This window comes from Lynx canadensis, chromosome F2 (genome assembly GCF_007474595.2).
Source record: "Lynx canadensis isolate LIC74 chromosome F2, mLynCan4.pri.v2, whole genome shotgun sequence".
Lineage (NCBI taxonomy): Eukaryota > Metazoa > Chordata > Mammalia > Carnivora > Felidae > Lynx > Lynx canadensis.
In genome coordinates, this window is record NC_044320.2 from 82,157,266 (window position 1) to 82,175,458 (window position 18,193).

Below are 18,193 nucleotides of genomic sequence, written 5' to 3' on the forward strand. Positions count from 1 at the left end.
AAGATGTTTGTGTTTGTTTCACATTACTTCAAGAACAAGGAGAGTCCATTTGCCCTTATGTATTTTCTGTCTAGATAGGATGTGATTGTAGAATTGAGCCTGCAAATTTGGAAACATGTTGGCTAGGGAGAATGTGCTATGGCTCTCAGCGTCCAGAGGTGTCTAGAAATACCTGCTGTTCAGGCCAGGTGTTACAGATTTAGACTGCTTGGGTGGGCTGTGATGGAAAACTCTGAAGATTCACCAGAAGTTTTCTTTGGAGCAGTGTTGTAAATAGTAGTTAAATTTGCAAGCTAGTCCATGAAGACCTACCTGAAATGTGGCACAGACAGTATCCTGTTGTAGGGATATAACAGTCTGTTTACAGACACTCTGGTTGTTTCCATTTTGGGGTCCTTTTAAATAAAACAGTTAAGAACATTTGTGACCAAGTGTTTTTGTGGACATACGCTTTCACTTCTCTTGAGTGAAAACCTAGAAGCAAGATTGCTGGGTCGTGTGGGAGGTAGATATGAAACAGTAAGAAACTGCTAAACTCTTTTCAAACTGGTTGCGCCATTTTATATTCCCAGCAGCAATGCGTGGGAGTTCCTGTCAGCCCATATCCTAATCAACACAGGGTTTTGGTGGTCTTTTCAATTTTAGCACTTCTCATGGGTGTATGATATTGCCTTACTGTGGTTACAGATTTGAGTTTCTATGGTGACTGTTGATGATGATCTTTTTTTCCTGTAGTTACTAGCCATTCTTTTTTTTTTAATTTTTAAGTTTTTTTAATACACATCCAAGTTAGTTAGCATATAGTGCAACAATGATTTCAGGAGTAGATTCTTTAAGCCCCTTACCCATTTAGCCCATCTCCCCTCCTACAACCCCTCCAGCTACCCTCTGTTCTCTATATTTAAGGGTCTTTTATGTTTTGCCCCCCTCCCTGTTTTTATATTTTTGCTTCCTTTCTCTTCTGTTTGTCTGTTTTGTATCTTAAATTCCTCATATGAGTGAAGTCATTATGATACTTATCTTTCACTAATTTCACTTAGCATAATACCCTCTCGTTCCATCCACGTAGTTGCAAATGGCAAGATTTCATTCTTTTTGATTGCCGGAAGAATGCTGGTGTTATTTTGATAGGGATTGCAGCCATTCTTATATCTTATGAGATACTCAGATTATTTCGCTCATTTTAAAATTAGATTGTATGTCTTTTTATAAATGAGTTGTAAGAGTTCTCTACATCATTTGGTACAAGTCCTTTTCTAAAAGTATTGCAAATAATTTCTGTGGCTTGGCTTTTCATTTTCTTAGCATCTTTGAAAGAGCAAATGTTTTAAAGTTTACATCCAGTTTACCAGTTTTCCAATTTTTTTATTAAAAAAATTATTTTTAATGTTTATTCATTTTTTTTTAGGGGGGGAGAGAGAGAGGCAGAGAGACAGAGATAGAATGTGAGCAGGGGAGGGGTAGAGTGAGAAGGAGAAGTTGTTGAAGCAGGCTCCAGGCTCTGAGCTGTCAGCACAGAGCCTGATGCGGGGTTTGAACTCATGAGCTGTTAGATCATGACCTGAGCCAAAGTTGGGTGCTTGACCAACTGAGCCACCCAGGTGCCCCTACATTTTTTAATTTAAACATTACTTCTGAGGGAAAGAAATTTTTCAATAGCTTTATGTAAAGTTTTTATGAAAAACATTATAAGATAGTAGCATATAAGTATAAAAAAAATGTGGAAGGGTACAAACAACATTTAAAATATCGTGAAATCCTACCGTTAAGAAAAAAATCACGATTTCAGTGGCACTGCTTCTAAACCTTCCCCTCCCTTTCTCTGTCCCTCACTGTCTCCTTTTCTTTCTTCTCCCTTAACCTTCTTTCATTCCCCTTCTTCCCAGGGGGAAGGTATGGGGATAAAAGAAGAGAGATATCTTGACCAAAAGGAATATTCATAATTTCTGTGACCTTAAGGTTTTCTGCTATGTTGTGTTTGTTTCCCTGATAGCACAATGAAATCTACGTGATTAACTTATAATGGCAACATAGTTGATATATATAATTGTATTTATGTTTAGAGTTCCATTTATCCTCTACTGTTGGATAATTGTTTGCAACTTTTTGCTACTGTATCAGAAAATAATTGGATAATAATGTATAAAAAGGATGTTTGCTGAAAGCATAATAATAAATTAGAAAGTTTTTAAAAAATTTTTATTTAAATTCTAATTAATTAATATATAGTGTAATGATGGTTTCAGGAGTAGAATTCAGTGATTCATCACTTACGTGTAACACCCAGTACTCATCACAAGTGACCTCCTTAGCCCCTCCCCCATCCACCTCCCTCCATCAACCCTCAGTTTGTTCTCTATGGTTGAGTCTCTTATGGTTTGCTTCCCTATTTTTTTTAATCTTTTTTTTTTCCTTTCCCATATGTTCATAGGTTTTGTTTCTCAAATTGTCCACATGAGTGAAATCATATGCTGTTTTTCTCACTTATTTTGCATAGCATAAGATACTCTAACTTCATCCACGGTGTTGCAAATGGCAAGATTTCATTCTTTTTGATGACTGAGTAATATTCCACAGTATATATACACCACATCTTCTTTATTCGTCAGTTGGTGGACATTTGGGCTTTTTCCATAGTTCGGCTATTGTTGATAGTACTGCTGTAACCGTCGGGGTGCATGTACCCCTCTGAATCTGTATTTTTTGTATCTTTTGGCCAATACCTGGTAGTGCAATTGCTGGATTGTAGGGTTCTATTTTTAACTTTTTGAAGAGCCTCCATACTGTTTTCCAGAATGGCTGTACCAGTTTTCATTCCCATCCATGGTGTAAGAGGTTTCCCCTTTCTCGACATCCTTGCTAACATCTGTTGTTTCCTGTGTTGTTAGCCATTCTGACAGGTGTGAGGTGGTATCTCATTGTGGTTTTGATTTGATTTGTATTTCCCTGATGATGAGTGATGTGGAGCATCTTTTCATGTATCTGTTAGCCATCTAGATGTCATTGGAAAAAAGTCTATGTCTTCCACCCATTTTTTACTGGATTGTTTGTTTTTTGGATGTTGAATTTGATAAGTTCTTCATAGATTTTGGATACCCGGCCTGTATCAGATATGCCAGTGGCAAATATCTTCTCCCATTCCATCGGCTGCCTTTTAGTTTTGTTGATTCTTTACGGTGCAGAAGCTTTTTATCTTGATGAAGTCTCAATAGTTCATTTTTGCTTTTGTAGAAACAGTGTATAAATGTGAAAACATTAAAATATTCATAAAGTGAAAAAGTATTTGTTTACTTCTTGAAGGAACATGTTCTTTTAAAAAAATTTTTTTTTAATGTTTATTTTTGATAGAACGTGAGTGGGGGGATGGGGCAGAGAGAAAGGGAGACACAGAATCGGAAGTAGGCTCCAGGCTCTGAGCTGTCCACATAGAGCCTGATCCAGGGCTTGAACTCCCACACCATGAGATCAGAGGAACATGTTCTTGATGTGCGTGAAGAAGGAAATTCTGAGGCAGTATATGTGATATCCCATTCTTCTAAAATAAACGGTTTTGTGTGGGATTGGGGTGTGTGTTGGTAGTTTGGCAATGGAAGTGTGGATACCTGTTTTCTGCTTCTGATAATTATCTAGATTCTCTCTGTTCTTGTCTTGGACAGTCTTTGTGTTGAAATCAGGAATGCTTTCTTGAATACCTGTGTTAGTTCTTGCATTTAGGTTACTGTCCCTTGGTAGATAGAGATCTACTTGCTTCTCAGAGTACTTTTCCCCTTGCCTCACCCAATTCAAGCTTCAGTGTATGGCTTATTTTTTGAAAGGTGAGTTACACATGTGTAACACAGTGTAACACACTGTGAGTTACACATGAGGTCTAACTAGGCCTCCTGCTACATTGGGAGACCTAAATGCAAAACCTTGTTTTTGTGCATATGGCTTTCTACATTTGCCTGATCATCTTCAGTCCCTTTCTGTAGGAACAATGTATCCTGTATAATAAAGCCTTGTTTAAGAGAGTGTCTTTTCTGAACTTGATGCAGACTAAGCAGATTAGAGCAGTAGTTCTTTGTCAGTAAAAGCAATTGTGTAGAATTACAACAACATATTGATAATATCTAGTTCAACAATCTACCCTTTTTACGTTTGTATAGATTCTTATTCTTTTGCTGTTAAATATTCCTAAAAAGTAAATATTATGCCGTTGCAGATTTCTTTTATGGTGGCAAAAGATGCAGAAATGCATAAGAATAAACTGCAGTACTTTATGGAGCAGTTCTATGGAATCATCAGGAACACGGATTCAAACAGCAAGGATTTATCCATTGCAATTCGTGGATATGGACTTTTTGCAGGAGTATGGCCCATTAATTTACTCTGATCTTTTTATTTTCATTCGAGTGTTTAAAGGAATATAATTCATTGTGTTTTTGAACAGCATCTCACACTTGTGACAGTATTGTTACTTGCTTTGTTGTTAACTTGATTTTTCACTGCCAACTATGTACTAGGATTTTGTGCACATATTACCTCAAATTCTCATAACTCTCCTATAAGCTTTTAGGAGTATCATTCCACTTTACAGATGAGGAAACAGACCCACAGGAATTAGGTAACTTGTCAAAGGACATAGTAATTGACAGAGCTATGATATAAATTGAAGTCATTTTTTTCAGTTACGCTATGCTGCCTGTTATTTATGAAGTAAAATTTTAATTGCTGTTACACAGTGTTTTAGAAAGGTTCTTATGACAGGAGTGTATTTAAGAATATTGATGGTAACTATAGTTATTTCCCTCTTAGTGGATCTCTATGACTTCTACTTTATAGAGAAAATGGCTTGCTACCTCTCTTTCTACAGATCTGCCCAATCAGTGTCTACTCTCTTTTTCAGGGAAGGAGAGTCCCTCTTCCCAGCTTTCTACTCTTACTACTCATTCCATTTCTGATAATTTCCTCATTTGCTTCCAAATCATCTTTCCTCCTCTTGCTTTGTTTAAATCTTCATTTCCATTTGTCTCTGTTGGGTCCTTTAAATATATTTAGGGCAGAAGAACCTGTATGTGAAGAGGCTCAGATGTAAATGAAAACAAGGAATTTTTTTTTTTTTTTTTTGAGAGAGTTTTGCATGCATGCACATGCGTGAGCAGGGCAGGGGAAGAGGGAGAAAGAGAGAGAATGTTAAGCAGGCTCTATGCCCAGTGCAGAGCGTGACTCAGGGCTCGATCCCACCACTGTGGGATCATGGCCTGAGCCAAAATCGAGAGTTAGGTGCTCAATCCCGACTGAGCCACCCAGGCACGCCAAGAGCATGGAATTTTCAACTTTATACACTGTGGTCTGACCAACTTCAACTTGTTCACTGTGGTTAGATATGTTCACAGTGTAGCTGGAGCGTGATAGTCAAGAATGAAGGGAGAGGGACTACACAAAGATGAACTAGTCAGATCCTCAGGGAAGCTAAATTAGGTCTGAAGTCCAAGGAAGCCTTTGAAAAATCTGAAGCTCGATAGTAGCATTGTCAGATTTGTGAGTGACACAGGTGGCTCCGGATGTAGTGTGCAGCACGGTGTAGTAGTGAATTCCAGCTTTGTGTTTACTTCTCAGTCTCCCCTTCTAGGTGACCGGCCTCACGGTGCAGAGACCACATCTTACTGGTCTTTGGTAGCTGCCATCTAAGCAATATCTAGGATAGTCGACAATCAGTAGCTGTTTTGTGTATAAATAAATATTTAGAGTGACAGATTATTTTTAAAAGCATCTTTATGAGATATATTTTATAACTGTGTTTCATCTCCATTAAAAAGTTTGTTGATATTCAGTTTATAATCACATGGCTTAGCATGATACTTTAAATCTTATTATTTTGACATTGACGAGATTGATAGACTTTTGTTTACCTTTTTGAAAGCCTTGCAAGGTTATAAATGCAAAAGATGTTGACTTCATGTATGTAGAGCTCATTCAGCGGTGCAAACAGCTGTTCCTCACCCAGACAGACACTGTTGATGACCACATTTACCACATGCCAAGTTTCCTCCAGTCTGTTGGAAGTGTTTTGCTTTACCTTGATACAGTAAGTGAAATTAATTAAACTGAGCACTATTTTAATTAGTTAATCTCAGTTCTTGAGATAATTCGATGGTGTCATAGGAATTGTATGCATTCAGTATAGGCACTGTTGTGATCAAGACATTTTTAATTAGTATTTTGTGTTAATTACTGTCATGAAGCTTGACTTTTTGTTATCCAAAGCAGGAAAACTTATTTGTTATTTGTTCCATTTTTATAAAGAGATTAAGATTGCTGCTTGGGGTAGTTTGCACCGTAAGTATCAGACAGTTTTACTCTTGATTTTTTTAGGCAGTCACAGTGTTAAGCTTATTAGTAGATTAGGTATAAACCAGGTTTTTCATTTATCTAATATGTGTCTACTTGAGTTGTAATTATTTTAGATATTTATATCATTCCTATATTTATTTATTTCCTTCTCTAACTTTTAGTTTGCTTTCCATTTCTGCTAGGTTCCTGAGGTGTATACTCCAGTTCTGGAACATCTCATTGTGGCACAAATAGACAGTTTCCCACAATATAGTCCGAAAATGCAGTCAGTGTGTTGTAAAGCCATAGTAAAAGTTTTCCTAGCCTTGGTGGGGAAAGGACCAGTTCTCTGGAATTGCATCAGTACTGTGGGTGAGTTTGGAACTCACCCTTGTTTTTATGATGATGAATAATGAATACCTAGCATGTTGTTTGATGTAGATATCTTTTGTATCTTTTGATGCCTGTTGGGGAACTAATGTTTTGGTGGATCAAAATCTCCTTTTTCATCCTTTTTTTTTTTTTAATCTTTTTTTTTCTCCCTTTTGCTCCTGAATCTTAATGGTCTAAAATTTTACACTGCGGATATTAATAGACTTGAGAGGGAAAATTGAGAGGTGTGGTTATGTTTACTAAAATAGTGGCTGTCATTTTTCACTAAGTAGGTGTACTTTTTGATGTTTCCTTCATTTTTGTTTTCATTTTGTTTTTTTCAGTGCATCAGGGTTTAATCAGAATATGTTCTAAGCCTGTGATCCTTCAAAAGGTAAAGTCTGAATCTAATGTTTTGAAAATTAGTCTTTTGTCACTGAAAGTTAGAAGTGATGCTGGGATTTTTAGTCTGTAAATATACAAAAATGGCCTTTTTAGTTATAAGCCATGCCTTGCATTGTGAAAAGTGTAGGACATAATGCCTCTATAGTTTTTCAGGTGAATAAATTCCTAAGTTATGGGACATCCTTAAATGTGACTTTACTCTTACATACACATTTTTACAAGAAAGGGGTGGCTTCTCTTGAAACTCTGAGACAGAATGCTTAGGCATATCATGGGAGACATATCTTAGTTGCTTGAAGTTGTAGGAAATAGGAGGAGGTGGGAGATGGACCTGAGTAGGAAAATGAGACAAATGACCCCTCGCAGATTCCTTGGGCATTGTTTTGAGATATTTTTTAATTCATCGCTATTTTAGTCCCAGTTAGAAAAATCATGATTTTTTTTTTTTTTTAGCTTGCTTTCTTATTATGCTTTCATGCTATACTATCTTTCTCAATCAAATTAGTATCTGACTAGTGAATGTTTTAGCTTAGGCAGTTCTGAAAATCAGAACATTCTGGCAGCCATGCTTATTTTGTGAATCCACCAGTAAATATTGGTTTGTTGTCTTCCTGCCCAGGGTGCTGAATCTGAATCTGAAGACTATCGTGCATCAGGGGAAGTTAGAACTGGCAAATGGAAAGTGCCCACGTATAAAGATTATTTGGATCTTTTTAGAAGTCTCCTGAGTTGTGACCAGATGATGGTAAAAATGACTCATTTAAAGCCATGAAAGTACTCTAATTCCTCTTTATTAGTCTCCATACTTTTACCCTTAGGACTTGTTAATTTCAGAATTATATTTTACTAACTTCAGTTGTTTTATTGCTAGAGTACTTCATGTAATAAAAAATTAAAGTGGTATCAGGAACAAAATCATAGAACTCATATAAACTTAATAATTGCCATAGCTGAGTCCTTATTTCATCTGTGAGTAGCCAGTGTAGTATGTTTGATGCTAAATTATTTTTCCTGACAGATCAGCCTCTCAGGTAGCAAAAGTGTAACAGTATTATCACCATGGAAGAGCTATTCTCTTTTTATTTGTTAAAGATGAAGATTAAAAAAAAAGATGAAGAGAAATGTCACTGACTCAGTAGTGTGAAGGCAATTGGTATATGGTTTTTTACATCATTTATGATTAGAATAATGCTTCCTGCTTAATGTTTCTGATAGATGTTTCTCTAATGTCTCCTTTAAGCCAGGTTCTGGCCACCATTTCAGCATAGACTTTGACAAAGCATTATACCCTAGGAAAAACAATTTGTGTCCATAGATAATTTCTGTTCTCCTATCTTAGGAGTTTTTAGTTGTTTTCTTACTGAAGTAAAATAGTATAGCAGTGTTAGTACTTTTACCTACAATATTTCTTTTTTATATATGATGTTCTTTTATATACAGTGTTCTTTTTTATATATGATGTTTTGTGGTTAAGTTCCATAGAATATTTGCCTGAGTAAAGGCAGAGTCATTGGCCTATTTTTTGGAATAGTAGAATAGTTTCACTTAAAAAAAATGTTTACTTATTTATTTTGAGAGAGAGAGAGAGAGAGAGAGAGCGAGCGAGCAAGCAGGGAAGAGGCAAAGAGATGGAGAGAGAGAGAATTCCCAAGCAGCCTTTGTCTGCCAGTGCAGAGCTGACATGGGCTTGAACCGATGAATTGTGAGATCGTGACCTGAGCCGAGACCAAGAGTCGGATGCTCAACCAACTGAGCCACCCAGGTGCACCAGAATAGTTTCACTTTTAAAGAAATGATAAATTATATTTTTAAGTCCATTCTGAGGATAGGTGTGCATTTATCCACGTGTATGTATGCTTGTATGTGTGTATATACAGATATGTGTGTAAGCATGCTTATTTACACACATATATATAAATGTACATGCATGTGTATTTGTACAAACGTGTATGTAATATATGTGTGTGTGTATATATACCTAAGTATTTTTACACACACGCATTAGGTGGGATAAATGCTTTGATGAGGATTGGCCTAAATCTTCTCATTTGCCACTTTGTACTTAGTAAGTATCTGTTATATGTATGGGTTAAGTCCTATCTGACTGAAATGATACTGTCCTAATAATTTAGGAAAGTGTCTACATTTTGCACCTGAAAACTTCCAGGTAAATCTCCTCCAGTTTACAGAGAAGTTGCTATAATATCTGAATATGCAAGTACACATGTGCATTGTAATTTAATATGGATACTGCTACCTTTTTGCATAAAATTTTGAAGCTTATTTTCTTTATTTTAAAGGATTTTCTTTTAGCAGATGAAGTATTTCTCTTTGTGAATTCCTCCCTTCAAAGTCTGAATCGTTTGCTATATGATGAATTTGTCAAATCAGTTTTGAAGATTATTGAGAAACTGGATCTTACACTAGAAAAACAGAATGTTGGGGGACATGAGGTTAGAAGTTTTTGTCAGTAATAATTTTGCATCATTTTTATAGCAGCTCTTTGTATGTAAACATCCAGGGGAAAATAGCACATTTGTAGAATATTGTAGGAAATTGATTTCTGCAGCATTCATGTGTGTCATTGATGCTTTGCTAACTGAATAGCTCAGTGTTTAGAAAATGTTATCTCTAGATTGTTCAAAAAGTAATTTATATGTTTAATATTTCAAAACCATTTATTTTAAAAAATTTGTTTCCTAGGCTTGTTACTCATTTCTTAGCAATAATAAAGAGTCAGATCTTACTTTGTGTAGGGGTGACTTACTATAGTAGGATAGGGAAACCTGGGATTCCTCTTGTTTATAGCTAAGGAAATGCTGAACTCTGGGTTCAAGGTTAAATGTGTTCTTGAGATAGTAGAATATAGGCAATAGGGAGAAAAGGAAAATACACCCTCCCTTTTTCCTGTACTCAGATTTCCTGGCCTGTGTGAAAAATAAGTCATGGTTTAAGGTTGCCAGCTAGAAGCCACTGTGCTCTTATCTGAGGGTGTGTTTTAGGAAAGCACGATGGGAATGACACTAGTGTCAAAGGACTTGAGTTCCAGTGGAAAATACTAATTTGCTTTTCAGCGCAGGGATTTTTTTCTGAGACTAGATTCTGCTCGTTAGTGCATACATACTTGCACTGTAATACCATGAAGTTAGACAAAAGATAGTGGAGTGATTATGCAGAGGATAGATAAAGGAAGCAGTAACTGTATTGCATTTGCATTGTTCTGTTTTTTATGCTGGTTGATGGGAACAGCAGTATTTTTCATGCTTTGCGTGTGTCTAAAATAATTTCATTGAAAAACTTGCCAACAGGGACTTCTAGAACTATGTCCTCCCAACAAACCTGCTTTTTAGGACTTGCATCTTTGTCACTTTTGTTGTCTTCAGTGGCTTCCCTTGTACTTCCTTTCTCTTCTTGTTTTCTCTCTTCTGTTTCCTGCCCTTTTTACTTCACCTCCAGCAGGGCAGTGGTCACCTCTGCGACCATTTCCCATGTAAACCTAGAATCCACCCTAATCCTCCTTTATAGCTTCCAGTGTGTATTTCTGACTGCTTGTTTTACATTTCCACCTGAGTTTGATGACACATAGTCTGTTCATAGTGAGTTGCTGTTACTTAATACTTTTAATGATTCCTGTTTCTCAGTTTGAAACCTCAAAGTCCTTATGGACATGTTCTAATGTTCTGAACTTGTACCTCTGTCAAGGCATCATTGCTAGTTCCTTCAAGAAGGTATAGCCCTCCCTCTTCATATTTTTGTATTCGTACTATTCTTTTATCACTTCACTTTGTCACTTCCTTTGTCTTTTTCTTTAATGTTTTTGAGCTTTGTCATCTTTATTAAATTGTAAACTTTATTAAATTGTATTACTTGTAATTGAGGACCCATATATGCCTTTCTCACTTTGATAAAGTCTTTGGATACATCTACTTTCAAGGATGAAAACGAAGGTACTGGTGTTTGGGTGATCCCGACCTCCGATCCAGCTGCTAACTTGCATCCTGCTAAACCCAAAGATTTTTCAGCTTTCATTAACCTGGTGGAAATTTGCAGGTATTTAAAAAAATTCTAATTATTTAACGGTGGAAATCACCAGCTATTGGCTATAATATAGGAAAAACACTTCTATGGATGTATGAGATGAAAAAGTAAAAGACTTAAAATCTAAAATTGCTTATATGAATCTTTATATCTAAATGTACCAGCTTAGAATTATCGTCGTTTTCTGTTTAAAAGATCCTCAGGTAGGGAGGGGTGTCTGGGTGGCTCAGTCAGTTAAGCATCTGACATTTGATTTCGGCTCGGGTCATGATCTCATGGTTCCTGGGATCAAGCCCCATGCTGGGCTGTGCACTAAAAGCGTGGAGCCTGCTTGGGATTCTCTCTCCCTCTCTTGCTGCCCGTACTCTGTGCTTGCTTGTGCACATGCTCTCACTCTGTCTCTCTCAAAATAAGTAAATAAACTTAAAAAAAAAAAGATATCCTCGGGAAAAGAGGAACATGAAAATGTTTACATAATGGAATCATATACCTTTTTGATTACATCCCTTATAATTTTGAAGCAGAATAAAAATATTATATGATAAAAACTTCTACATTAAGCTTTTAATTTGTTTTTACAGAGAGATTCTTCCTGAGAAACATGTAGAATTTTTTGAGCCATGGGTATATTCATTTGCATATGAATTAATTTTGCAGTCTACACGGTTGCCTCTCATCAGTGGTTTTTACAAATTGCTTTCTGTTGCTGTGAGAAATGCCAAGAAAATAAAATATTTTAAGGTGAGTGTTTTTTTTGTGCGGAAATGAATATTCCTGTGTTTTTTAGGTTGCACGAGTGTGTATAAGTGCATTATAAAATAGTATAGTATATTGCAGTTTTAAAGTCTCATTTTCTGTGCTTTTAAAAATAGTGTGAGTGGCAATTGGATGACACTGTAAAAAAAGTTAATGGTATTTTCTGCTCTGCTTTACAAGCATCTGGCTGAAGGTTAGATTACCAGAGGTTCTCAAAGTGTGGTCCTAGGACCAGCAGCATCAGCATTACCTGAGAAATCTGTGCCCTCTCCAGACTTAGCTAATCAGAAACTCTGGGGGCAAGGCCGCACAGTCTGTGCTAGTAGACCACCCAGGTGATCTGGTGGCTAGTGACATTTGAGAATAACTAGGTTAGTGCACCTAATGCTCCAGTTTATCCCGAGCAGTCCAATCGGTTGATCACAGGGTGGGCAGGGTCTCTCGGTTCGTAGGTGTATGTACTGGAAGACAGGAAAGGGAAAGGGGAAGTGGACTTACCCAGGCCTCTGGCTTTTGACTAGTCATTCACCTATTACCTTAACGTTTTGTTTCTCTCTGGCCTCTGCCTAAAGTGTTATCAGAGCTGGGTTTTTTTCCCCCTCCGCGCAAGACGTTGGCAAAGTGAAAATGGATTCACTCCTTAGAAGTAAGACTGAGGGGCCCCTGGGTGGCTCAGTCGGCTGAGTGTTCCACTTTGGCTCAGGTCATGATCTCACGGTTCATGAGTTCGAGCCCTGCGTCAAGCCATGTGCTGACAGCTCAGAGCCTGGAGCCTGGTTCTGATTCTGTGTCTCCCTCTCTGCCCCTCCCTGGCTTGTGGTCTCTCTCTTTCTCCCTCTCTCTCAAAAATAAATAAACATTAAAAAAAAAAAAAAAAAAGAAGTAAGACTGGGAACTGCTAGATTAGGACACAGAATTACGTGATGTTGTTCACTTTACTAATTTACTGCTTTATTCAACAGGGAGTTGGGCTAAAGAGTCAGACACAGTCTCCTGAGGACCCAGAAAAGTATTCTTGCTTTGCTTTGTTTGCAAAATTTGGTAAAGAGGTAATTTTTAAATGATTTATCCAGTGTTTTCATGGGTTATTTAAAAATGAAAGTATGTTGATAAAAAAGTCTTAGTGATCATAAATTATCTAATGACTTAAAAATTGGTTTGCTTAATCCAGATTGGGATTAAGGGATTAGGAAACACTAACAAAGGAAATCGTTGTATTTCAAAAGTCCCTTGAGTTTTCATTAAATAGTTTGTATGATGTCAACTCAAAACTAATGGATTCTTTAGCTCTCCATATAATGAGAATTAAGTACTTCAACAGATGAATTTTTCCTGGAGATCAGTACTTACTTTGTAAATGACAGTAGCCATGTCATATAAAAGCTGCATGATCAATTTTTGTGTTTGAGAATAAGGGTAAATATTTTTTAGTTGATTCTCAGATTATAGGCTCTATTCAGGTACACAGCTTTTTCTTTTTCTTTTTTGTTAAGGTTTCAGTTAAAATGAAGCAATACAAAGATGAACTTTTGGCCTCCTGTTTGACCTTTATTCTGTCCCTGCCACATGACATCATTGAACTTGATATTAGAGCCTATGTTCCTGCATTGCAGGTAAATACATTGTCTTAAGCAAATCCATTTTTTTTCCCCACATAATGTTATGTTTTCTAGAAAACATGGAACTGTCAAGGTCTTGCCACTATAGTTATAGCAGGTGCTTACCCATCAGACACCCCTGATTCAAGTTCTACTTCTGCCACTTAGTAGCCTTGGGACTTGGGACACTTGGCTTGGCCTCTCAGAACTTCCCTGACAGGTGGATGTGAAGATTAAACTTTCCTTGTGTTGAAAGTTTGCAGTAGAACACCAGCTACATAGACTGGTGGTGCTCCTTTTCCCAGGAATGACCTTGGATGCCCCTACTTACCTCCAGCAGTATCTGTCAGTAGAAAGGCTTATTCACTAGAAACCACAACTAATTGGTGTTTTTTTCTTTAAATGTTAAATTCCCTGTATTTCAGTTTACCTTGTTTGTATTGATATGTAGATGGCTTTTAAACTGGGCCTGAGCTATCCCCCACTGGCAGAAGTAGGCCTGAAGGCCCTAGAAGAATGGTCGGTTTACATCTGCAAACATGTAATTCAGCCCTATTATAAAGACATTTTACCCAGCCTTGATGGATATCTGAAAATTTCAGCCTTATCAGGTAAGGTTTGGAAGAATTGTGATTTGTATCTTAAATAAAATGGCAATGTAATAACTTTAGTAGGACTATTTGTATTTCTGCAACTTCTGTAATTTGAGCCTAACATATTCAAAATATGTTTGATTGAGATTTTTGTAATATTCCCAATTTAGTCAATATAATTGGGACATAAGAAAATACTTGAGATATTAAACCTTGTTTTCATTTTATTCACTTATATCCTACCAAGATTTATAAAATCTTCAAGGGCAAAACTCTAATATATTGAACTCCTTATAAATCCTAATACACTGCCTTGCAAATAAATAAATAGTTAAATAAGTAGGGATTAAAACTATGAAAATTTAACAGTAATTTTATATTTTGTTAATTTTTATTGGTTTTCCAAATATAATTGATGAAACACTAATGTTAGCCAGTTAAGAAGAATTGCCATAGTCGGTTTGGGAAAAGATTCAAAGGAAAAAAATGATTGGGCCAGGCAAAAGTGTGACCAGTCAAGAAAAGTAGTAATTAGAGTTCAGGGGAACAGATTTACTTGAACCAGAATGAACATGGACACTGTTCTTAGATGGAGCAAAAAGAAAGATTCAGACTGGAGAAAGTGAAACATTGCTAAGACTTTGCAAGTTAGTGTCATGAAAAATTAAGTGAATTAAATATTAAATTTGTAAAATTTTATCTACATGAACTGTTTTATTATTCAACTTAAGTATTGTTGATTTGGAAATAGTAAGTGAAAGTTGTGTGACACATTTTGTTCACTGAGTCGGTTTTTCTGACACGCTTGATGTATATTCAGAGTTCAAGAAGAGTCACAATTTTGGGAGATTTTTCTGTAAATGTTAGCAATAACAAGGTTATTTAGAGACAAAAAAAAAGTAAGTTAATGTTTATAGGTTACTTAGGCTTTTAAAATTCACATCATATAAGGATTGCTGTATTTGAGTAGATCACTAAAAAACATGGACTTAGTTAAAAAAAATGAAGATATCTAATAGCAAATACCTTGTTGGTACTTTTTGTTTTCTAGAATTTAGTTCTGTCAATTAGCTCATTGAAAAGATTTATGTCGGGGCTCCTGGGTGGCTCAGTTGGTTAAGCATCCAGCTTAAGCTCAGGTCATGATCTTGTGGTCTGTGAGTTCGAGCCCTGCGTCGAGCTCTGTGCTGACAGCTCAGAGCCTGGAGCCTGCTTTGGATTGTGTGTCTCCCTCTCTCTCTCTGCCCCTCTTCCACTCATGCCTCTGTGTGTCTCTCTCTCTCAAAAGTAAATAAAATTTTTTTAAAGAATAAAAAAAGAAAAGATTTATGTTTTTTAAAAAATTATAAGGGAAAACACTGTGATTATTTTTTTAAATTGTTTTGAGAGACAGCATGTGTGCACATAGGCATGCAAGCAGGGGAGAGGGGGGAGAGAGAGAATATTAAACAGGTTCCACGCCTACCACGGAGCCTGAAGCTCACGACCACGAGATCATGACCTGAGCTGAAATCAGGAGTTGGACACTTAACTGAGCCACCAATTCACCTTGATACTGTGATTCTTTTAAGCAAAAGGATATTGCTATTCATAAATATGTGTACTTTAGACAATTAGAAGATAGGGAAAAACAGAGAGTAGGTAAAGCAAATAATAAAAGAAAATCCATAAACTTAAAGACAACTCCTATTTTTAGTAATGTTTTATTTGAAATTATATCAGACTTTCAGGACAGTTGCACTAATAGTGAAAGGAACTCCTGTATACTCTACGCAGATTCCACAAGTAAGGTTTTGTTCCCTGTTTTATTGTTGCATGTATTCTCCTTATATTAGGTGATAATATGTGTGTGTATTTATACATGACATTTTTTTCTGAACCCTTTATAAGTTGCAGACATCATGGATGTTTATGCCTAAATGTTGCAATGTGTATTTCTTAAGAGTGAGGACATTATTTCATACAACCATGGTATCATTATCAAAATCAGGAAGAATAACACAGATACAGTATTTTTTCTAATCTATAATCCATATGTAGATTTCTCAGTTGTCCCATTAATTTCTTTTATAGCTATACTTTTCCTGATACAGCATTCAATCTAGGACTATGTGTTGGATTTAATTATCATAATGCCTTAGCTTTCTTTAATGTGGGTAGCTCTTCAGCCTGTCTTAGTTCTCATGTGTGGGCTTGTCTCTTTTCTCATGATGAGGTTCAGGGATGCTATTTTGGCAGAAACACCCAGAACTGATGCCATGGCCTCCTCATAGCATCATGATAGTAATTGGTGCCATTACCAGTTATGTTCATTTTGACAGTTTGGTTAGTGAGTTTCTGCTCCACCTTTATGTAACCCTAAAGTTATAGTTTTACCTTTGTGGGAGTTAGTCATTTGAAATCCTCTTCCTTTCTTCTCCTAAAGTATTCAGTCCTAAGGCCTTTAGGCAGCACAGAGCAAGTTAGGTGTTAGGGTAGCAGTGGTCGTCCCCAGGAACATAAGGGGGGCAACTTGGAGGGGCAGCCTGGCATGGAGCGGGAGCAGGGTGCGGGGTTCCCGCATGTTGGGCTTCATAGGGTGTGGAGGTCAAGGCGGGATGGAGAAGGTGACATATGGGTGATTGATCAAATAAATAAGTGAAGGTTAATGGAAGCTAGATTTCTCTTTGTTAGAGAAGGGAGTTACAAATAGAGAAAGAGAAAACTAAAGTGAACCCTATGGTATTGGATGGCAAATGGATGTCTTGGTGTGAGATCATGGTACTTCCTCTTTCCCTCTCCCCGTCTTTTTCTCTGCCTTTCTTCCTCTCTGTCTCTCTCGCTCACACACACAGACACTTATATACATACATACATATGGGTAAATTAAGGTAAAAATAGAGACGACAGAGTGAGTCAAGAGTTGGGTAAAAATAGAGATGATAGAGTGTGTGTGTGTGTGTGTGTGTGTGTGTGCGCGCGCGCGCGCACGCACGCACGCATGTATTCCAAATCAGTCCATTGAAAGGGCCTGCTTTGGAATAGTGATGAACAAACCTAATAGTAATGAACAAACCTAGTGCCCAGATCATGGTTTCTAAATGTCATTTTACATTGAAAGGAACCAGAACTCCTTGGAGAGATGACTGGCTCCAGCCAGGGACAGGGAAAATACAAGATGAACCTAGAATGTTATATTTTCTGAGACATCAGGAAATTAAGAAGATGTTCAAAGAATGATAGAGAAATGTTACAGGCAAAATTGGGGATAATTTGGATCAGCAAAAAAAGATAATCATGGGAGGATCAAGACAGTAGAGTAGGAGAATCCTGAGCACACCTCCTTCTGTGAACACACGAAGGCTACAACTACATATAGAGCAACTCTCGCTCACAATGACCTGAGACTAACAAAAGAGCTCTTTTATGGCTAAAGATCAAGAAAAAGCCACATTGAGACACATAGAAAGGGCAGAGATGCAGACTGTGGAGACCCTTAACCCTAATGCAGTGACCCACAGCAGGAGGGTTATCACAGGCATGGAGGAGTGAAGGATTCAGGCCACATTGGGGACCTGTATCAGGAAGATGAGCCCCATAACATATGGCTTTGAAAACCAGTGAGACTTAATTCTGGAAGAGCTAGAGGGCTATGGGAAACCAAGACTGCATTCTTTTTTTTTTTTTTTGATTTAACTTTGTTTTTTATTTTTTAAAATTTACATCCAGATTAGTTAGTATACAGTGAAGCAATGATTTCAGTAGATTCCTTAATGCCCCTTACCCATTTAGCCCATCCCCCCTCCCACAACCCCTCCAGCAATCCTCAGTTTGTTCTCCATATTTATGAGTCTCTTGTTCTGTCCCCCTCCCTGTTTTTATATTATTTTTGTTTCCCTTCCCTTATGTTCATCTGTTTTGTATCTTAAAGTCCTCATATGAGTGAAGTCATATGATTATGTTTTTCTCTGACTAATTTCACTTAGCATAATACCCTCCAGTTCCATCCATGTAGTTGCAAGTGGCAAGATTTCATTCTTTTTGATTGCTGAGTAATACTCCATTGTATATATAGACCACAGCTTCTTTGTCCATTCATCCATCGATGGACATTTGGGCTCTTTCCATACTTTGGCTATT

The 18,193-nt window shown here is 37.0% G+C and overlaps 1 protein-coding gene across 1 annotated transcript in view; it reads left to right on the forward strand.

The window, feature by feature from the left end:
- PRKDC (protein kinase, DNA-activated, catalytic subunit) overlaps positions 1-18,193 on the forward strand; it is a 202,260-nt gene that overhangs the window by 13,421 nt on the left and 170,646 nt on the right. The window contains 11 exon segments of the mRNA XM_030303933.2: positions 4,202-4,348; positions 5,903-6,067; positions 6,516-6,684; positions 7,029-7,078; positions 7,709-7,834; positions 9,390-9,542; positions 11,024-11,139; positions 11,709-11,868; positions 12,846-12,932; positions 13,377-13,496; positions 13,933-14,092. Of these exon segments, the coding sequence (XP_030159793.1) occupies positions 4,202-4,348; positions 5,903-6,067; positions 6,516-6,684; positions 7,029-7,078; positions 7,709-7,834; positions 9,390-9,542; positions 11,024-11,139; positions 11,709-11,868; positions 12,846-12,932; positions 13,377-13,496; positions 13,933-14,092 (1,453 nt within the window).